Raw genomic sequence first — 23,868 nt, 5'->3', positions numbered from 1 at the left:
CTTTTCAATATGCTCATTAGCTCAATATTTTCAATAGACAGAGAATTTAGACAAAACCAAGAAGAGGTTCAAGTTGCTCAGATGTTTTGTTCATGCAACTTATTCCATCTTAATATGACGAATAATTAGGTTAGAAAGAGAGGATAGATCTAAAAGTTAGGAGAATTAAAAAAAAAAAAAGAACAAAACAGCAGCAGCAGCATATTCTGCTTTTAAAATGAAACACAGGTTTGCCCAAGTGGAAGTAATAAGAGTCCAACTGTTTAAAGAATGGCTCTTTCTGAGAAGTGCACTACTCAGTCTCCGGTCCCTAAAGGGCTCATCCTAATTATAAGGGTGGAGGTTCCAGGAGAACCAGATAGCCTAGGACCTTGCATCATAATCAAAAGCAGGTCAAAGTAATGGATGGGCATGTTTACACAGGACTGGCTACATGCCAGAATTATGTCCCAAAGCACTACACTAAGCTTATAGTCATTGCTGCATAAGAGTAATTGCACATATTTACAAAGTGCACAGTACTCTGAAATTCTTCTTTCCATAGGTAACTCTTAAAAAGCAGGGTGGTCTAGTTGCTAAAATTGCATGAAGTTGTGGGATTTAAAACAGCATAGTGTGACTAGGCAGCCCCACCAGCCCCCCTAACTTGCCAGTAAAAGGGAGACTTTAATATTTATGTTGACATAAATAAATTGCATGAAATGATTAAAGAAAAAAAGTACAAAGAAAACTCTATCTGAAACAAAGGGAAAATAAAAAGTAACAGAACCAAAATAGGAATTTTTATTGCCTATTATCAATCTATGACAAATAGTCAATGATTATATTTTTAAAAACTCAATGTCACTAGTATTCAAAGAAATGAAAATGTTTGGGTCCTATAATAAATGTTCAAAAATAAAAACTGTAAATATTCGAAATAGGCAAGAAAATGTTAAACTACACGGTCTTAAACATACCAGTTGGATCTTTCTGGTCTAAGCTTTCTTAGGAGCAATTTGACAATAAAAACCAAGGTTCCTGTAAAGTTCACATCATTTCATATACAGAGCTCTACCTTATAGAAATAATTGGACATGTGGGAAAAAATTTACATAAATAAGGTCGTTCACATAAGGCCAGAGGTTTTTAAACTTGTCTATGGGTAGAAATTAGGGGGTCCACGAATTTGAATGAATAGAATTCTATCTTTATTTTTACTAATGTCTAAATGAAATGTAGCATTTCCGTCAATTATATATGTAGGCAACAAACTACAGTAATATTAGCTGTACCTGTGACTTCGACCCCAACAGAATTTTCCTATCACATTACAGTTGTTGCAGACATATCAAAATATCAATTATGTTCATAACTACTTTGAAATTATGGTAGTTATCAGATCTGATGCTAGATCTTTTTGTTAATGCAAAAAGAAAGAAATATATATATATATATATATTTGTGTGTGTGTGTGTGAGAGCAAGATCAGCCCTGAGCTAACATCCATGCTAATCCTCCTCTTTTTTTGCGGAGGAAGACCGGCTCTGAGCTAACATCTATTGCCAATCCTCCTCCTTCCCACCCCGCCCAAAGCCCCAGTAGATAGTTGTATGTCATAGTTGCACATCCTTCTAGTTGCTGTATGTGGGACGCAGGCTCAGCATGGCCGGACAAGCGGTGCGTCGGCGCGTGCCCGGGATCGGAACCCAGGCCGCCAGTAGCGGAGCGCGCGCACTTAACCGCTAAGCCACAGGGCTGGCCCAAGAAGCATGTATATTATTATGTCACAAAATTTTAAATACTTTTGCAATTTTATCTTAATATGCTTGGTTTGTTTTGTATTTTTACTTTGTGCACTTAAAAACATTATTCTAAGGAGAGTCCGCAGGTTTCACCAAACTGCCAAAGATCCGCAGGTTTCACCAAACTGCCAAAGAGGTTAATGGAGCCAAAAAAAACCCCAAACTTAAGGACATCTGATGTAAGCATTATTTATAATAATAAGAAACTGGAAAACCTGAATTTGTAACAGCTAGAGAATTTTAAATAAATGATGGCATAGCCAATTATGGAAACATGAAAAAAATATATAAAACTATATTTAATGATCTTGATCTTACTTAAAAAATTAACATGCATGTCTAAAAACATGAGACAAATAAAATCACTAGTAACCCTACAAGATTAATTTTCTATAGTTACTAATTTTTCTATAATGAATATATCTAACTTTTATAAAAGGAAAATTTTTTTTGAAGGAAGTTTTTTTTTTTGGGGGGGGTGAGGAAGACTGGCCCTGGGCCAACATCTGTGCCCATCTTCCTCTACTATCTATGGGACGCCGCCACAGCATGGCTTGACAAGCGGTGCGGCGGTGTGCGTCCGGGATCCAAAGCGGCAAACCCCGGGCCGCTGCAGCGGAGCGCACACACTTAACCGCTTGCGCCACCGGGCCGGCCCCCAGGAAGATTTTTAAAAGTATAAAAAATGTATTTGGGGGCCGGCCCCGTGGCTTGGTGGTTAAGTGCACGCGCTCCGATGCTGGTGGCCCGGGGTTCGGATCCCGGGCGCGCACCGAGGCACCACTTCTCCGTCCATCCTGAGGCCGAGTCCCACATACAGCAACTAGAAGGATGTGCAGCTATGACATACAACTCTCTACTGGGGCTTTGGGGGGAAAAAATAAATAAATAAAATCTTTAAAAAAAAAAAAATGTATTTGGTTTGCAAATGGTTAATGAGTATAAAGAATATTTTAAAAGGTTACATCTTATTGTAACTCTTTACTTTTAATGCTAGTTAATACTAATTCAAATGCTAGCTCAGCAAAAAATAGTATCTAACATCCAAATGAAAGAAATTACAATGAAACACCTGTCTCTGAACTCAATTTCTTGATATTTAAAACACTCTTTGTACCTCCTTACCAGGGATATTGCAGTAAGATATCTTCCTATGTAAAAAGCCTTTGAAGGATTTGGAAGTAAGTCTCCCAGAGACAGCCAGAAATACAGTCAAGGCAGAAGTGGGTGCTGCTGAGAGGGCAGGGACCAGGTAGTGTGCCTCAAAAACTCAGCACAGCCCACATACTTGCTGACTAACTGTCCACATGAGTAGTAGCGGTTGCTTCTGCTGATGCTTCTACCACATCGAACGCTTCTACTTGACTCAAACGCAGGTAGGAAGACGTCTCCTCTCACTGCCCTGAAGCTCAGATGAATGGCCTCCCCATACAGAGGAGAGGGCTCCATGAGAAGACGAGGAAAGGAATTGATACAATAAAGCAAATATTTCTCAAGCACCTAATTTCAGTGCCCAGGATGAGGGGCTCACTGGTGTCTGAAGTTATAATGAGGTATGCATTTGGAAAATAGGTGACAGGCTTTTATTATATGTCATCAACTTGTACTGAAATAACAGATCTAAAGGGCCCTTATTTCCTTAGACTGCAAAACAAAGAGCACAGAAATTGTATGGAATACAGGAATCAGTAGGCACAGCAGTCACTTTGATGTACTTTGACACAGGAAGTTGGGACAAGCATTCCCATTTCCATGTGTGATTCATATGTTAGCTGCTGTAACCGACCGTACCTGAGAGTTTTTATTTTTTACTTTTTATCTTGACTACTTTTAGACTTACAAAAAAGTTGAAAAATAGTACAGAGAATTTCCATATATCCCTAACCCAGCCTCATCCAATGTTAACATCTTATGTAACTACACACAGTACAATCTCATTATCAGAACCAGGAAATTACCATTGGCACAATCCCATTAACTAAAGATTTTATTCAAACTTCACCAGTTTTTTCCATTATGTCTTTTTGGTCTGAAATTCCACTCAGGATCCTACATTGCATTTAGTTGTTATTTCTATTTAGGCCCCTGCAGTCTGTTCCAGTTCCTCAGTCTTGACTTGTCTTTCACGACCTTGACACCTTTGAAGAGTATTTATCACTGAATTTGGGTTTGTCTGGTGGTTTCACATGACTGGACTGAGGTTACACAAGAGAACCACAGCAATGACGTAAGCTTCTGAGGGCATCATTTCATGGGGCTCATGATATGGACCTGATTCACTCCATTAAAGTGGTGCCTGCCAGGTGTCTTCACCATAAAGTTATTATCTTTCTCCTTGTAGTTTACAAGAATCTTTGGGTGGATACCTTGAGATTAGGCAAATCCTGCTTTTCTTCCTGTTTCTACTCAAACTGTCACCCATTGATTTTAGCATCCATCAGTTGTTCTGTAAAGCTTACAATAGTAAAAATTAGTCTTGGTGATGGTGTTTTGGGCCTATGGGATCAACTGGTGGTCAAGGTTAATGTCCACAAACCCACCACGACCACACACAGACTTGTTTGTGGTCTCATTTCCTGAAAAGAGAGGAAAAGGAACTGCACCCTATTATCCAGGGTCTGGAGTATAACACAAGGTCACATACACAGAAGTGCCCTCACCGCCTCTACCTGATGCTATAAATACAAGATACACTGGCTCCTCAACTCAATCAATCTTCTGCTTCGCATCAGCGCCAGGCTTTCATTCACTTTTGAAACGTGCACTGAGCTTGCCCAATCTGTGGTCCTTGCCGTCAAGGAGTGCGTAGACTGGTAACGAACCAGTGCATCACAGAGAGCACTGTGCAGGAAGAAGGGCACAGGGCGACTCGGAGCGGCAGTGGGAGAGCATCTTTGAGAAGGAGGGGTTACTCGGGCATCACAAGCCCTGGATAGGCAGGAGCCTGTCAGGTGGGTGAGAGGGACAGAGAACCACCCATTCTAATGCACACACTGGGCAGAGGAGGAAAGGCAGCTCCGTGCCGAGTAGAGCATGATAAAGCCCTCCCAACTCCGGCATCCTCATGGGTTTCTATCCTACACCGGCTTCACTGCCCTCTCACTCCACGGGGACACCTCCTTGTGAGGGGGCCCTCACTACTTTCCCAGCGCTGGCCCTTAGCCTTCCCGTGTAAGGCAAGGCTAGCTGAGGAAAGAGACCCACAGGGCTGTAGAGAAGCCTGCCACCTACACAGTCCCCTCGGCCTGTGTTCACAAACGTGGTAAGGTCACTAGACCACCAAGGAAAACCAATAGCATGAAAGAAAAAAACAAGACAAACAGAAGACCAACTGAGAAGATACAGACCATTCAGGGAAAAGAACTCAGAAAAAATATTTTTCAATTAACACCAAAATAGAGAAATGTGGGATATATAAAATAAGAATAAGCTATTATGAAACATAACTACAGGAAAACAAAAATAATGAGTTCCTAGGGATTAAAAATACAATTGATGAAAAAATAAAGCAAAAAGACTGAATAATAGAAAGTAGAGAACTACATACCAATCCCTTCTCCAGAAGACAAAATTGATATATAGAGAATAAAAATAAAAATAAATTGAAATTATGAAATAAAAACACGGAGGATATAATCCAGAGGTTCCACCATCCATCTAAATAGAGTTCAGACAGAGGAAATAAGAAGTTGTAGAAGATTTTTTAAAATATTTTTTTAAATCAGGAAAAAAATCAACGTTTAATAGCTTCCCATTTGTCTTAAGAGCCCTAATAGCAGACTGTAAACAAAAGGAAGATGGGTCTATCTTGTTTTGTTCTCCTTCAGGCACTGTAGCTGGCACAGAGTAGATGCTTAATAAATATTATTTGAATGAATGAATAAATAAGTGTATGAATGTGCAGGTGTTAATTTTTAAAACTACTTAAAAAATATGAAGGGCACTCATTAATAGAAAATGAGATAATAAATTTGTACATGTATAAGAAAAGATACAGGTTACAAGCCAAATTATTGGAATTAGGGGAGGAATTACTTTCTCCACCTCTGTATTATTAATTTTTATAATAAGTATATGTAGACTTTTGTGTGATTTGTTTACTGTCTGCTTCCCTCCACCAGAATATAAGCTCTGTGAGGGCGGTCTGTTCTGTATACCACTCCAGAGCACAAAACCATGCCAAGCACAATGTAGGCAACTCCTGCATATATGGCAGCCATGGAGGTGCAACACTGATCTCCCTTCCAGAAAGGACCTGCAACCAATTAAGCCACAAGAAATGCAGTTAGCTGAAAGTCTCTGGCTTTAGCGTCTTCGGATCTGCTATAGTTTTCCAGCCTAGCCACACTCTTCCTGGACAGCCCCACCTAGGAACTGAGCATGCGGAGTAACAGGGCCTGACCATTACTGCCCAACACAGGACTTCTCTAAGACTCATTCTTTGCTCCACTGCTTGGCTGAGACTTTGTTAGATCTGCATCGTGGTCGGAGGCTCCCCCTGCGCAATTTTGCTTCCTCTCCCTTTCCTTTTCAGGGAGTCATATCTGCATCATGGACTGAAGGCTTTCTCTGCTAAATTCTGCTTCCTCCCCCTTTTTTGCTTCACAGGCATTACCCCCAATCGCCCAACAAACCACTTGTATGCCATACTGTCTCAACATCTACTTCTCAGAGGACTCAACTGACACAACATATTTGTCACAGGATTAAATTTACAAGTTCATGTAAATTTACATTAAAGGATTAGACTGTATTTGGCAATAGACAAGGGGTTGGAATTTGAGTAGGGCAGACTAGAGATGGACAGACTAAGATACCTATTGCTAGAATTTGGGAAAGAGACAATGAGCTCCTGAAGTTATAGAATTGGGAATGGGACATAAGGAACAGGAAGTTAGCAGCAATTCAAAGGCAGACTCAAGAGGCCTTCCCAACTGATTGGAGATTGAAAACAATGACAGAGAGGCATCAAAGAGGCTTCAGTGTTTCAAATCCAAGTGACTGATGATAATGGCGGCACTTACAGCAAGAGGGCAACGATGAGGCAGGCTTGTCTAGGGAAGAAAACGAAGAAGTCAAAATTTATGTGCATGGTTTTGAGTTGCCAACTGGATAGGCATCCAGGCAGAAGGAGGTAAAGTTGGTGAGAAATGTAGCTAGAACTAAGGAGAAAAGCCTAGGAATAGAGGAATTTTATGTGGATATAAGTGTATACTAATTGTATTTTCCAAAAAAAATGTGAGGTCCTTAATTATAAAGGACATATATAAATCATGCTAATGAGACAGAAATAGAAAAATAAAAGATGAAAGTGGAAACAAACAAAGGTTGTGTAGTTGAGCGTCAAATTTGTTTGTGGGAGTTGAGGTAAAACAGGAAATACAGTAAAAAAACAAAACAGGCAAACAAATAAAACATAACTATTATCAGAAAGGCAGGCATTTAGCAGCTATCAGAAAACAATTCCTGGTAACCAAATGTAAAATAAATTTCTCACACGGAACTTTCTGGAGGGGTTGAAGAATGACATTATGGGCACTGCCTGCACCCTCAGTTTTATTGCAAAAGCATACTCTATTTTTATATGACTGGATCTTCAAAAGATGACCTTGAATAAAGTCAAGTGTTTGAGTAAATGTGGCCTTCTGACGGTCTATCTTGATTTTAAAAATAAAACAGGGAAGAACAGTTGAGGCACATGCCCTTCTAACCAACTTCCACAAACCTCTGGACTGAGATGGCTCAGGTAACAGAAATCCTGAATGCCTTACAGATCAGGGTTCAGATCAGTACTAGGACTCAGGAGATCACAGCCAAGAAAGGAGAGGATGCTTGTTTTCAAAGAAGCAAACATGTAAACCTTTATACCCAATGGTCTCCTTGCTATCAGAAGGTCTGAGCAGATAAAGACAGCAGCAAAAGATAGTCCTAGGTTAGTTTCTCCAAAAGTTATTTAGAGCCCCAAATCTTCCTGAAAAGGACTCCATAATTAGAGAGCTACCTTCAAACAAATTATATACGGTTTATGTGATCCCAATAAAAAATAAGATAAGGGCATTAAAACAATAAATTATTATACATATATAAAATCTCTCCCTATTAATTTTGGCAGAAATTAACTGTTAAGTTCAAGAGCACAGACCACAACATGGTTCAGTAGATCAGACTTGTTGACTCGGCTTTATCACTTACCTGAAATATAAAACTGTCCACATTAAAAAAACTAAACATAGAATAATTATCCTTAAAGAACTCTGAATTATAAGGCATCCCACGGTACTTTTCTCAAGCCTAACGTTGCTATACTTACAGAAGAATCAGAAAAGAAAATAAGCACAGATTTTTACAAATAAGCTTAGCTGTATGGTGTTCCCTCATATTCTGTATGTACTACATAATAATCCACTAAAACTTACAATAGCTACTTAATGATGTTCATTTAACAAACTGGAACTTGAAGAATAGCTCCTGATAGCAAAATTGAGACTATATCAGAGTGCTAAAGCTGTCACTTCAAGTACAAATGAAGTGAAGTGCATATATTCTAAATAACTGATGTTAAAGATGGCTGATTACAAGAGGGTGAGAGGTAAATAAAGAAAACTGGACATTACAATAGAACCTGAAATCCAACTTGTTGGTGTCAACTGATAATCCTGGTGCCCAGCAGACTGCTTAACTTGACGTGTGTGGGTGTGTGCATGTGTGTGCAAACACGTGTGTGGTGGGGTGGGGAGAGGCAGAGGTGTGGGAAGAGGAAAGCGAACAATAAAATATGGTGGCTTAAAGTTATCAGAAGAATAATCAGGTGCATAAGCATTAGTTTTCACTCTTTTCAGGACTGAGAAAATATTCTTGGATGAGCTTCAGACCAGATAATGGCAGTTTCTCCTGGCAACTGGGCAGTAGGAAGAGGGTGTTCCCCATCACAGCATCTTCAGTAACTTGACTTTGAGAGTGACACCCCACCTAGCATCAGATAAGCATATCAACAATTTTGATCAATGGAGCAACAAACACCACTGTCAAGGCAACCCATGGGCTCCTCTTTTCCATTAATGCATCCCCTCTGAATGGGACTCAGGGAGGCCCCGCCTCATAGACAATTGTACACAGCGCAAAATTGGAAAAGTCCTGTATTGGTCACAGAAAATGAGGTGAGTAATGGTGAGGAAAAAGACTTCTCAACAAGCCGTGTCGGCTACAGTTAACATCATAATTATCCCATAACTTAGTATTTTCCCCTTACAAATTTCCTTGATATTCTGATCATGGTGACTACCTCATACAAACTAAACATAAAACATAGATGTACTCAAAGGGAGATGACCAGATTAATCTTCATGCTACCCTACTGCCTAGTTTGTGTCTCTCTAAGAAGGATGTGGTTGCATCACTTGGACTTATCATAAGGACAGCTTCACCTCGAGCTGGACAGCTTCACCTCGAGGTCTTATGAGCATTAAGTAAGGAGGTCTGCAGAAAGTACAACGTAATAACAATAAATGTTAGCTATATTATTACCGTCATTTAGCTCTGAGTGAGTCTCAACAGAAACATCACACAGGCTAGCGAAACAGCAAAGAGTGGCAGCAAGAGAAAGGACTGGAAAGAACAACATTGATGGTGTGTTGCTCATTTTAAAAAGTGCAAACAGTGGGATTCCTCTACTGGTCCAGCATCTTTCCAGCCATGGACTGGGCTTACCTGTGGGGGTCAAATATCCTCTAAAGTCTAAATGTGCAAAATAATGATGTTTATAAAAACAATGTAATATTAAAAAGTGACTGCAGCTTCATGAGCTGATAGAATTAAATTTTACATATAATGTCCACTGGAGAGTGTACTTCAGTAAAATGAATTTTGTTTTCCCCCGGAGACTTAGCCACAATGAAGTCAGGAATGCATTAAACAGCAGAATGGAAAATATCTGGTGATGAAGAGGTTGGAGTGACAGCCAGGTCAATAGCACTACACCCTGTTGCTGGAAGATAAATTACATCTGACATTGATGTACTCCTTCAACAACATGACTCACTTTAAGGTTCTGATTAAGAAAAATGAGTTAGTGCACTAATCTTAGTGACTCAAGTTGTATATAAAAAATTATAAGACAGAATTATTTAACTGTATTTCATACTGTGATAAAAAGTATAGATATACAAATTTTCTAATATACAGTTGTATTTTAGGGGACTTAATCTCAGCTTCGAATGAAGCTGATTATTCAGAGCCATAATTTGTTGTACATTATCATATTGTGACAAATGGCCTGTCTGATTTGAAAATTCTAAGTTGTATGGCCCAAGAAAACACAGCAGGAGCCCTCTGTACCTGCCTTCCACTGGACCAGCGTCCTGGATTAACCATTGCCCTGAGTTCCCTCTGTGAACCACAACGACGGATGCCCCATGGCACTAGCAGACAATCTCTGGTGCCACACACACTCCCACCAGCTGGACTTGACACTGACAAAGAGTCCGCTGTGTCTTCCTGAACCTGTTTACCCCAGTTGACTTGTTACTGTAATTATGAAATTTAATTAAATATTATGAAAGCTGATGGAATGAGTACAAAAGATAAATCTTGTTTCTATTAAAAACTAAGTTGAAGGCTTTGGAAAGACTTAGTAAAGGCAAGTCACTAAAAAAGAAAGCTGTTGGATTAGATGTGGCTGAGACAACTACAAAAAATAAGGAAAAAAACCCCATAAAACTTAAGATTCTGTAAGATTCGGATTGCTTTGCTAGTGTCTATGTTTTAGCTCTTGTGGTTTACACTATTAATACAACGTCAAACTCAAAACAGTAGAATCATGGTCAAAGAAAAGCCCTTGGCCTCACAAGAGTTTGGCAAATATATTTTCATATATTTTAATGAAATTAAGATATTTTGAGGACATACACTTTTTAAAGATTCCCTGCTTTAACCACTATTTCCAATTAATCAGTTCCAGTTATGTTAGGTAAGAGGGTATTTTCCATGCTTCAAATTAGCAACTACTTTGGATTAGTGGCTTTCAAATTTATGAAGTGTTATGATATAAGCTGGATTACTCTGGAACCTAGATGTTCAAATTTTTAGCCCATACTTTTGAAAGATAAAAAAATAAACAAATTTCCACCAGATTTAAACATAAAAATATACTCCTGCCCTTTAGTCTAATATAGTAGAGAGAAGAGCACAGCGGTTAAGAACATGGCTCTGGTCAGACACCAAAAGTGGAATCCTGCCTCCACCACTACTAGCTCCATGACAGCTTAACCACGTAAGTCACTTAACCACTTAAGCCCAAGTTTTCTCATCTGGAAAATGCCATCAATATTGGTACCAACCTGAGTGGGCATAGAGGGGGTGAAATGAGAAAATGCATGTCATATCAAATGCTTAGCAAAGTTCCTGGTTCATAATAAGTGCTCAAAAATGTTCATCGATATTATCACATTGCCTAATAGGAAAAAGTGCCTACTACTACATAAATAAGATTGTAACTAATATGTTCTCTCTTATGTTGGACTCGATGTGTCAGTTTTTTAGCAACATGGCCTCCCCTATAGACAGCTCAGAAACACCTGCAGAAAATTTCTGCAGGTACAATAAAGCATGGGCTCTCCGCTAGGTGCCATTTCACCCCCTAGGGGACATCTGGCAATGCCTGGAGACATTTTAAGTCAGCACAACTGGGGTGGGGGAAGGGGGCACCTGCTGACATCTAGGGTGTAGACGCCAGGGGTGCTGCTAAACATCCGACATCCTACAATACACAGGACAGCTCCCTCCTCCAACAAACAATTATCTGGCCCCACATGCCAAGATGGGAACACTGAGAAATCCTGTCTCCTAAAGGAAATATAAGAAAGAAATGATTTCTAAAATTTGAACTCCAGAAAATTATTCTGAGAAAATAAAGACTGCTTAAAAATGAAATTGGGATTTTCATTATCATATTGACTCCAGGACCTATGCCACAGATATTTATGAGATATGGATACAACTATAATGAGTACTAGAAATAAAACCTTATTTGGAAGATAAATCTAAATAAGATTCAAAAGCCCCAAAACAGTAGGTGGGAAATCAAAACACTGCTGTAATACTCTGCATATAGGCAGACTTGCACCGGGCTGCAGGATTACTGAGCTAATGGGCCCCAGGTGTATGTCTTTCTTTGGCAAGCATCCTGTTTCCTAGCTTGGGTACTTGCATGAATTAAACTCACTCTTCAATTAATAATGCTACTCAAAAACACCACTAGAAAGCTCTTAAGAGTTCATTTAAACTACTTATTTTTCAATAAATCATAGGGCCTTTCTTAAAAGTATGAGATAAAACTATACATAAAGTATAATCCAACACTGTGAAATGAATAGGAATGTATTATAATTCCCATTTACTGCTGAGAACATTGAGGTGGAAAAGAAAGGGTCCCACACTAACTGTAAAAGTGCTAAATAAATGAAAGGCAGCATTAAGATTGTTTTTGTAACCCTTAAAAAAAAGCCATGTTTAAAATATTTTCAACTTTATATGACATTTATCCTTCAAAGTGACACAGCAAGTCTTCTACAGACTATAATTTTATCCACTAAATCACAGGGTTTTTATTTTAAAAAAATATTATTTAATGTACAAGACATTTTTATACCTGAAAGGAGGAAGTAACTCAAAAAAATGCAAAAAGAAATACATTGCAACAAATAGCTATTTAACTATTTTACCACCAAGAGAAACAATTCAGGCAAATCTTATGTCACACTGCTAAAAAACCTAATAGGCAGTACTCTGCTTTTTTCAGAAAGTACAGCACAAGAAAATTAAAATAAAAGATCTCTACTCACCCTTCTGAAAGAAGAATTTCCTATAATAGTATGCGCCCAGATCCACATGTTCCACAATGTACCTTTTCACTCGATCTAGATGCAACACCAAGTTTTCCTTGGGCACTTCAAGTACTGCCACTCCTGCATTTGTGCAATGGGAGCTGAGTGTTGACTCAAACGAGGCACTTTCACATCCACTAAAGGAGCCAGAATTCGATTTTGACAGGCTGATTTTCCTTTCACCTTCTCCACCAATCTCATTCCGAAAATACGGGCAGCTCATTACAAGTTCATTGCTTTTATCATCTCCCTGGTCCATGCTGAGGCTTCCTTTGGAATTCAGGTCCTCCGTGCTGCCCATTGGGGAGCTAAAACTGGCCGAGTGGGACAAAGGTCCCGAGACCAAGGACGCCACAGCAGCTGCTGAAGCTCCCGTGGTGGTGTTTCTCCTCTTAATAACATTGTGCCTGTTCAGAATCGCCTCATTCAAGTCAAATAATATACTCTGGACATCGTAGTGGGCAAAGCACTTTGGACATGTCCAGGGCCTGACAGAGTCTTCCGATCGGTTATCTTCAAGATCCGACGATTTCCCAAGTTCTTCACCTTTGGCATTGCGTAATTTACGAAAAATGGACGAGTCTCCAGTTTCAGACTTGGAACGTCGCTTAAGTGGTTTTTCCCTTTCCTTAAAGAGCCTGAGGTTCTCTCTCTGTGAGATGGGCCCATCTATAACATCCAAAGAGAACCCAGAGCCCTTGCCCCCGCCGGCAATGAGGAAGTCACTGAGCTTGGTTGGAGTTGGACCTCGATCAGATTTGTCATCTTTGTAGCCCTTTAACAAATCAAAGAAGCTTTCTCCGGACGTTCCCTGCTTATCAATCGAAGATGTGCTACCATATTCCCTGTGCAGTGATGGCCCAGTCTTGTATGTGGGCGAGATACATTCATCAAAGCTATCCACATCAAGTTCACTTATGGTGATATCGCTGTTGCTCCGCTGCCTTATTCTGCGAAGAGCTTTTCTGGGAGAGCTGGGATAGGCTTCAGGCATGAGAAATCTGGAGTCCATGTTCTCCGACGGTCTTGTCTTGTTTTTCAGCGTGTTCTGTATGCTTTTTAACATGGCTGAGTCACTGGAATTGAGGCTAACAGAACTTCCCTGACTCACAGGACTGCTTTTGGAGGACAGGCTCTCAAGGCAACTTGAGGTTTCTATTTCCTGGCTTGAACGGCTAGATTCTTTAACATTTTCCTTTCTTGGGGGCCAATCTGCAATCCTTGCCCTAACCCCCATCTTTGGGACTCCGGGGGTTGAGGTTATATGGTGAGACCCTTCACTTCGTGGGGGCCCTACAGGAGCCATGACTGAGGATCCTAAGCTGCCATTTTGGGACCTGAAGCGCCGCATGTAGAAGTCGTCACTGTGGACTTTGGGAGGGCCATCTGTGCCAACAACCGAGGCCCTTTCAGTGGCAACAGGCCTCTCCGTCTGTGACCGTTTCAAGCTGGTCATGATGTAAAAGCAATTAGACTTAAATCCCTGCAGAAAGGACCATCATATCTAAGTTTTAAATGTGCACTTCCCTTTTGGAGAACGGTTTCCAAAAAATACAGCAGTTGCATGAGATCTTAATCTTTTTCATTTAAAAGGTTAAATGCTGCCTTATTTTCAAACCTCTGAAAAATCCAGATCTTCAAAACATTATAATCCACAACAGCTCCTTTGCTTCACTTTAATAGATGGCTTTCTTTCAGAAAAAACCAAAGGGAACTTGTATTACTGGGACTCTGTGATTGCCATAATCCCATGGTTTCTCTAAAAGAGAGAAGGACAATTGGAATTAGCATTTGATAAATACATCTAAAAATAAACACACCAGTGCCAAAACCAGACACAAGGAAATAAAAGACTCAATAATGGATTGTGGTTCACAGTTTACAGCCCATTATTTTTCGTAAAGCAGGTTTGAGAGAAAAGAAGAAAGGGAAAGCATTTAATAAAATCCATCATTTAAATTACATATATTTAAAAAGACTATTACTACTTCAGCTTAATTAAGCTGTTTCATATAACTAGGAGGGAGAGGGAATCTCATTCCAGAACATCAAGGCTCCTATCCCCAAGTACAGGCTCCAATGACTCTAACAATATAGAATATCATGAACCACTGGGCTGACCAGAAGTTCGAGACATAACCAGAGTTTCAATAATTAGAGCAATGCGTAGTCAGTTTTTTGACAACACTAAAAATTGAAAAATTACTGAATATGTTGCAACACACACTTTTTTAACACCTTCCATATTTCAAAATCCTTACTTATTTTTTGTTTCTTTATAAAGGCTTAACATAGTTGGCAACAGCAAATACAATAGAGAGAAAATAAACAGGGCTTTCCCGGAGCCATTACATCCATTAGGACTCTGCTGTATTTCCCTCTACTTTATTACTTACCCCAACGAGGAATATTTCCGAAGGAATCCAGCATTCACCACCACCTCTTCCCAAGCTTTCTTTAGTTTCATCTACTCTTAAAGCTGGAAATATTTCACTAATTAACAAAATGCCTGCATTTCCTTACGCATTGCAACCTACCCCACCCTTCGGTGCTAATTTATGAAGACAGCAGAAACAAAATGCTGCTCTGGATAAACCTCTCCATATTCCCCAACAGACGACAGAGAACTGTTAACATCCTTCCAGGTGACGGGCGAAGAACACCAACTTCCTCATGAGCACGTCAGTCAGGAGGCAAGAGGCACAAATTCTGAGTACAAAACCCTGCATGGCTGCGTACATCCTGGAAATAAAGGCAGAGGACCCTTTTCCAAGGCTCCACAAATTACACAAGAGGTGGCCTTTAAATTCTTGCCAAATACATGTTTGGAAAGATGCTGCTGAACCAGCACTGCGCTGACAGGGCTGCATTGTCTACAAATCACGGCTGACACCCCGAGGACGACCCGCGCTCCCTGCACTCCGCTCAGCGTAACAAGCACTTACTTCCACGATAATTAAGCATCTCGCTAGTCGGCTTCCTGCCTCCGAGGCAGCCGCTTTAATTTCTCTTGCAGTACGCAGCATCATTTTAGAAGCCTCGCTGCTATTTAAAGGCTGGAACATTTAGGGGTATTTCAAAAACTGCACGCCGCCTGCAGGACGCAGGGCCAGCGAGCTCCAGCTGGGCTCGCACGGGCTGGTCTGGGCAGCCAGTCAGATAAACGCCAATTGTTTTCACTTGCGTTGCTCCTCTTCCCCATCTTTTGTGATGAGGATAATGGTTTTGCATAGCTACCTAATTGAACCTGGCTTTTGAGCTTTCTAGATACTTCTGCCATCAGATTGCTATGATTTCCTTTACATTTCAGAACTTTACATGCTCCTCTTGAACTGTAAGCCTTCAAGTGGAATATGTGCTAACTGTTGCTTCCAAAGGCAGTGAGGGGCAGCCTGTGCGGCCACAGCCAAGGTTTAAGAAGTGCTCCTCATAAGATGGAAGAAAAAGCAGTCAACTGAACCAAAATGCAAAGTAAACACCAGCCAGTCTCCAAAAAAAAAATCTTTTGACCACCAAAACCAGAATTTACGAGCTATTTTCTAACTAGGGGGAATAAAGCTGTTTATTTCAATGAAATGTCTTTCAAAGAAAGATACTAGCATAAAGAATAATACTAAGTAGATTCTTATAAAAATCAGATGCTTTCAACATTTCTTACAAGCTCACAGAAATCCAAATAAATCATCTACCATTCCCAGAAGTTTCATTCTCTAAAAGACCAATACACCAATCACACCATGATAAAAACTCATTCTTGTCACATTTCACTTCCCTTAGAAAATAGTTTGTTGCCAAACTGTCTGTTTTAGGATATGTAAAGTTGTATCCATTGTAGGAGGAAACTGAAAGCCAGCACTAAAATACAGTAACGAGAACAGACTTGGAGAGGCTCAATCTTGGCGGTCACTACGACAGTGCTCGTCTTCAGAACCATCTCGTCTTCAGAACCATCTCATATGCTTCTGTATTTTTTAATGAGATTTTTTAAATCTTATATTTAAACATAATTTCCTCACAATTAAAAGAAATGCCAAGACTCCTATTACATCTTGATCATTACAACAACTCAATGTTTTCTTTTAATTTCAAACTATAGATAGGCACACAGGGGAGAGAGCGCCCATAGTTTAATGACCTGTAAAAACTGAGGAAGTTCAACATGGACAACTAAGTTCAACAACAGATTTTTATTTTTTCTGTCATGAGGACCTTCTTTCCTATTCTCATTCATTCTCTCCATCCCTGTGTCTCTCTGCCTTTCCCTCTCTCTCTCTTTCCCCATCCTTATTTATACCATCAAACCCCTTTATGAGTAATACACTTTGGACACTGACTAGCATATGTAGAAATATATATGCGTTGCATTTATTAAGCTACTAGTCGAAAATAAAGATGTCATCCAGGTGTATAATATGATGACAGATCAGTAACACCTAAAACCCATACCTTAGGGTTGATGGAAAGAGCAAATATATCCTGAAAATTATTAGGAATTGTTCTAATTGTCAGCAAACCTGCCTAAGCATCATTAAATACAGTAAAAAAGCAATGGAATTAAATAGAAGAGCAACACTAATTTACAGCATGTCACTTGCATCTGTTGAAGGAGTAAGCTATATAAAAATATCCTTGTTACAAGTTAAATTTCACAGCTCTAGGTACTATTTGAGTCCACGGTAGATCCATTCAGCTAGAATCCCAAGCCCACTGTTTAAGTTCAGTGAGTTCATGGAACTCAGAAAACGAGAAGATGCACTCAAATTCTACTAGCTGAAAGTCTTTTCATCACTCAAGGTCTACACAACGTAACCCATCACCATTTTCTGATAACACAAATCTTCCAGAGGAAGTGCTTCTTCTTCTCCTCTGAATCATCCCCAGCCTTTCTGCATTCTCCTCTCAGCATTGACTACACACTTGGTGCTAGGAGATTTGAGGAAACAGTCCCTCCCTTGGGGGGAAGCTGCAGGTGCAAAAACAGTGCTTGTCATTCCAGCTCTTTGAGACATTTACACTCTTGATCCCTCCCTCCTTCCTGAAACTCTCTCTTCTCTGCACTTGCATGATAACCATGTTCTTCTTCATTTTCTCTTGCCTCTTTCTTTTTGCTCACTCCTCAGGATCATTGGTGGCCTCCATGTAAAAGCTAGTGATTCCAGGGTGGTATCCTTGGCTTGCTTCTCCTACCATTCTTCATCTTTTTGGAAGGGGCTGTAAAGAGTATTAGTATTAGGATGCATGTGAGCACTGAGAGCATCAGGATGAGATAGCAGACATGGGTACACTGGAGGAAATATATTCCTCTGGAAAGCAGGGTGTTGACTTGGTTGGATCACAGTTGCCTGTGCAACTGAATGAAGACAGAATAATGAAGTCACCTGGGGAGATATCTGCATGGTAGGCAGTACTGTCTGGTGATGTCACAGGTACCTGCTCTTTTAAATGTCATCTCTATGCAGTTATCCAAATCTCTACTCATAACCCTCTCTCCTAAACTCCAGATAAAATACAGGCAAGTGCTCATTTGATATCTTCCTCATTTATTTATTTTCTACAGTGAATTAACTAACAAGCAGGAAAAGGGGAAAATAATTTTCTTCCAAGAAATAAATGGGTAAGAACAATAAATAATTGAAGGAACCAAACAAAAGAGGCAACACGGGAAACTGTTTGTGCCAAGGGCATAAGGAATAGTTTAAAGGCAACACAAAAGACGTGGGAAGGGAAAAAGACAAAAAACGACCAACAACAACTACAGTTCCTGTCCTGAAATAATTTACAGTACAATATGGTATATTCACTAAAAAGAAGTAGCATTCTTCATCAAATACTTCCATCTTCCAAAATGCGATGTTGTTAGATTCCTTAACTGGTATAGCCTCAAACACTCAATGTTTCTGGGCAAGAGAAGGAATAACTACACAGATGTCCCAATAATCCAGAGATACAAAATATGAGTACTTATGAAAGTGTCAATGTAAATAGTTTAGGAAGTTGTATACATAGATTTAGAATTCTTGCTTTAGAATGTAACAGGAAACTTTATTTTAAAACAGAAATATAACTTCACAGTGCTCGAACATTAGATTGGCTAAGATAACCAAATAAGGCAGACTATTTCCTTTACATCCATTCTTGGCTTTCTTGAATTTCACTCACATAAAAGCAACGTCTCGGACAGAAGGGTCTCACTCTTTCAGGTTAGCCTGAAACACACACAAGCATCTCAGCGCAATGTGATGGATGATTTCAGATTTATGAATCAGCACATAACTTTTTAGACTGGAATTTCCCCTTTCTTTCATTTCCGGTCTGTCTCTTCAACAAAAAGCAGGAAGAACTGGGAAGAAAGGAGTTGATAAATCTAGTTCCTGCTCCCCAAACGTTTACTATCTGAAAAAAACACCAATGGAGACAAAGTAGAATCAAATAACTTGTGCTGAAGTTACCAAAGTGAAGGAAGAAGTTATGGATACAAAACATATATAACAAGATAAAGTTACATTTGAATTTAGAGATAGGAAAGCAACTTAAAAGGCACCTGGTTTGGCCAGAGTAAGAACCAAACGAGAGAATAATATTTGCCTCTGACCCGCCGTCATAACCAAACAAGTTCAATGAAGAAAGATACATTTCAAAGGCCTAGCAAGGCTTGAGGATACTTTATATTGCTGGGAGTGAAGGAAACAATGTGAAACTTGGGCAGAAAGCATGAGGGCAGAAGAGGGGAGATAGAATAAAGAAGGTCTGGAGCAAGTTCCATGGTGGAATCATTGATGGGTAGTGAAATGATTCAATAGCTGGCAAAATAAAGGAAAACAGAAATAAACGTGAATATTTAGCTCATATTAAAATATGACTAGGGGCTGGCCTGGTGGTGTAGCAGTTAAGTGTGCGCGCTCCACTGCGGCGGCCCGGGATTCTCGGGTTCAGATCCTGGGCGCGCACCGACGCACCGCTTATCAGGTCATGCTGTGGCGGCATCCCATATAAAGTGGAGGAAGATGGGAACAGATGTTAGCCAAGGGCCAGCCTTCCTCAGCAAAAAGAGGAGGACTGGCATCAGAAGTTAGGTCAGGGCCAATCTTCCTCACCAAAAAAAAAAAAAAAAGATTAAACTTATGCAATAAGCAATTAATATAATGCAAAAGAGCTAGGTTTGAGGAGCTAGGTAGGAAGATGAAAGGTAGAAAGTAGAGTAAAAGGTAACAGTGAATCAGAATTATTAGAAGAAAAATAGTAAGTGTCTGAAGTGCAGTAAAGGTAACACTTTCAAGAAAAAGAAATTGGAGCTCATCAACTGATCAGGGGCATTGAGATGCGAGTTTCCAAGCCTGGCACCAGGACATCAGGAGACTAGACTAGATCAATGAAGCCAATGAGTGTTTTTAATGTACTGATTTGTACCTTAGTAACCATTTAAAAAACATTAAAAACGTATTCATCGATACTATAAACTATGACCTAGTACTGAACAGAGCTGATTATCAAATATGATCTGGCACTAAATAACTTACAACCAAATACAATCAGGGGAAAGAGAATGTGAGAAATCGATGCTGGGGACAACCAATAAATGACTAGTACACGGGAGAAACGCTTGTCAACTTTGCCCAAACTGTGCTTCAGATTCTACAAGTTATTAATCCATAAAAAAGGGTTCCATAATGAAGTAAGGCAGGGACATATCATATATCACCTCCCTTAGGATATGGTAATATGTGTTAGTAAATTAAAAGCTTCATGAAATCTGCAGTTTAAAAAAAAAGCCACACTAACTATTATACTAAGAGATTTCTTAACTGATTCGACCATGGACTCACTTTTTAAAAACAGAACATTTCTATACTATGCATAGTAATCGGGGACCAGGAGGCTCAGTTATAGAAGAATTCAAGATACAAACAAATTGTATATACATCATAAATTTACCTATGTTTTTTAAAAAGCTACATATGGATATATAAACAAGCCAAAGGAAGTTCACCAAAGGATTTACAATGCTTGTCTTAAGACAGTTAGATTATGAGTAATTTCTCTTTTTTTCTTTTTGGTATTTGTCTGCATTATTTATTTTCTAAAATGAGTATGTATAACTTCTATAACCAGAAAAAGAAATTTAGGAGAAAAAATAAACCCATCATTCTGCTGGTAAAAAAATATGTATATACATATGATCTGGGAATGTAGTATGATGAACAATAGGTTGAATACTAATTATATGAAGTGTTGCACTCTGTTAAACCTCCAACCATTCAAATCACCAAACAAGTCACAATTCAACAGATGTCGGGTCCTTCCAATGAGATGATCTTGTGCTAAATCCCCTGATTAAAATGAAATCAAAGAAGGCTACACGAAGTATAGAGTCCTAGAGATTATAAGATTAGCAGTACCTATAGGATTTGAATAATTACTTCATACAGATGATTAACGCAATTGCCTATATTTCCTCATTTCCAGATGTTTTCTTTATATTAATATTGACATAAAAGTCTCCTCATGCCCAATAGCTTCCATTTTGTGCCTTCACAAGGTAGTCTGACCTGGAAAATCAGGTAAGGCTGCCCACACTGAGCACGGACTCACTCGCTCATCACCCCTCGTTCTCCTTTCCTGGGACGCATCTACTTTCCCATGTACATGGACATCTCGCCTTGGTCCTCACAATCCTCCTTCTGCAGAGATTCGGGCTAAATTTGAAGAAAGTCACCATCTGGACTATAGACCAACACTCTGGAGAGCATCATTAAAGTGCTATGAGGTATTGATGGTTCAAGGAACTGAAACTGTATATTTACCTCAGAGAGGAAGAGTCAAGTAATACTGACTCTCTCCTCTGAGGGCAGGAGGGAAAGAGATGGTCTGCACTGTACCGTCAGATTGAAATTAGATAAGCCATGAAAACTGCCTTTGATCCCATGTGATGAACTGCAGCTGAGAAGCTGCAGCACTAAGCTTTTCAGGCTGCCAGCACGGACTATCCGAGCCCTAGTCTCTATCAAAGGCGGAGACAAAGAGGGAACATTTCCACCCTCGAGTCCCTATAATCTCACTGGAAAAAGAAGACGGGAGTGGGAACTGGAGGGTTCAGTAAGATAGTGCCACAAATGGCTTTATTAAAGATATTATGGTTTTCTCAGTTGAATCTTAATATTTCAAGAGGAAGTTAAGAAAGTGCACTTGAAAAAGCACGTTTAAATTTAGCTTACGAAGAGTAAGAACAATGGATGAACATAAAGCTCCTTCTATGCACAACTCTAACACCCAAATCATTAAGCATGATTAATATCAATAGTAACCATATTTCACTTAGCAGATTTTGAAATACCAAGGACCAAGAACTTAACTCAAAAGATAAAAATTAAAACACAAACTCACTCCACATTGCCTTAGCATTTCCTCAAATACAGATCAGAGATGGTTTATTTGTCTGTTTCACTGTATTCTTATTTTGGAGAATAAACTCACCCCCTAGAGGGCTCAGGAGGGCAGGACCCTGCCATCCATTTCACTCCCCGACACGTGTTCATTCCTTCAGTCCTCACAACCCCTATGAGGTGACAATCTCCATTTTCAGTAGACTGCGTCGGACACAAAGGCTCACAACCGAGGGGGCTCTATCACAATAAATACTGAGCTGGCAGTCAGAGCATTTACGGTAGAAAAACTACTTTCAGAACACATTATAAAAGAAAAATGGCCTCCCTGTATAGCCTGAGTATCACTTCTGAAGTCCAACCCAGGCAAGAATCTCTACACCCAGCCGAAATACATCCAGTGGGAGAAAAAATACTGATAAGTAGGTTCCTTAACATGCTACACTGGTCACATCACTTGTCTCTCAGGAACCTTCAGTGGCTCCTCAACTGCCACCCCGTTATTGTGTAATTTAGGCCTGGAACTCAGGACTAAGCGGCACTTGCCCCCAGTCTGCTTCCTTCTTCCTGTAACAGCAGGAAATAGGTCTGCCCTAGACAAACTGTGGCACCGTTTCCTAAAGCTCTGCCAAACGACTGAACCTGAATGGAGGTGTCCCTCTCTGACCTTACATTCAGAACTTAAAATTGTCAATTATTAGAAAGAATACTTTGAATTCTTCATTTCTCACATGTGGTATCTCAGGGCCAGAAACTGTAAGCCCACCAAAGGTTAAACAGCAAGGGGCAGAGTCCACATCTGAAGCCAGACTGCCTCCTTCCCTGACTCCTATCCTGTCTGCTACCCCATGCTGTCCTTCCAGAACACACTTTTCCAACAATCTGCTGCCATCAGTTGTGACTACAGTCTGAGCATCCATTATGCACCAGTTACTGTTATTACCTCATTTACTCCCTACAGCAACCTGCAGGGAGGTGTTCTCCACTACAGTGCGTATGGAGACCCTGCCACTCAGAAGACTGGGTCACTGTTCTAGGGGCCCGATCCATCCACGCTCCTTCTACCAGCCACCCCCTCCTGAAAATGCCTCTCCTTCTACTACTTTCTGAAATTCCATGATTAACCCTACACGTGGTCGTGGGCCTTTTCTCTCCAATTAGATTTTTAGGTTCCTGAGGGCAGAGATCCATCCAATCCTTATCCCCAAAACATCTAAACTCAGTATCCTTGAAATGGAATCATTAGAAACAAAAATCACATGACCTCTACTAAAATGGATTAGAAATTAACTGATAAATTAATAGAATTTATATTGTAATCTAAAATGTAATTATGGTTATCCCGTAAATAGCAGTGTCGAGGGAGACATGGCAAAAAAAAGTCCACATGACCAAAATTTAATACAGATTTCAGCCTTATTGTTCTGTTTTTTTTTTTAAAGATTTTATTTATTTATTTATTTTCCCCCCAAAGCCCCAGTGGATAGTTGTATGTCACAGCTGCACATCCCTCTAGTTGCTGTATGTAGGACGCGGCCTCAGCATGGCCGGAGAAGCGGTGCATCGGTGCGCGCCGGGGATCCCAACCCGGGCCGCCAGCAGCAGAGCGCCGGCACTTAACCGCTAAGCCACGGGGCCGGCCCCTTATTGTTCTCTCTTAAAAAGCCTTCAGACAGTAGTAAATGAAAAATAAGTAGTAGTTTGACCTTCCTCCCTTCTATCTACTCATCATCAAAGGACATGAAAAATAGCCATAAAAATGAGTAAATCTCTTAAAACAGCAACAAGAAGTGACTCAGTCAGAACTGAATGAGGCACCATCAC

At 39.9% G+C, this 23,868-nt stretch overlaps 1 protein-coding gene across 13 annotated transcripts in view; it reads right to left on the bottom strand.

Annotated features, from left to right (window-relative positions):
* The window catches only part of SIPA1L1 (signal induced proliferation associated 1 like 1), a 357,896-nt gene that overhangs the window by 124,714 nt on the left and 209,314 nt on the right, over positions 1-23,868 (bottom strand). For all 13 annotated transcript variants that reach the window (XM_058567248.1, XM_058567256.1, XM_058567261.1 and 10 more), the window contains one exon: positions 12,623-14,423. In XM_058567248.1, coding sequence (XP_058423231.1) covers positions 12,623-14,120 — 1,498 coding nt within the window. In that variant the 5' untranslated portion in view covers positions 14,121-14,423. The remainder of the gene's footprint in view (positions 1-12,622; positions 14,424-23,868) is intronic.

The sequence above is a fragment of the Diceros bicornis genome, chromosome 24 (genome assembly GCF_020826845.1).
Source record: "Diceros bicornis minor isolate mBicDic1 chromosome 24, mDicBic1.mat.cur, whole genome shotgun sequence".
Lineage (NCBI taxonomy): Eukaryota > Metazoa > Chordata > Mammalia > Perissodactyla > Rhinocerotidae > Diceros > Diceros bicornis.
The sequence above is the reverse complement of the archived record's forward strand: the minus strand, read 5'-3'. Positions and strand labels throughout refer to the sequence as shown.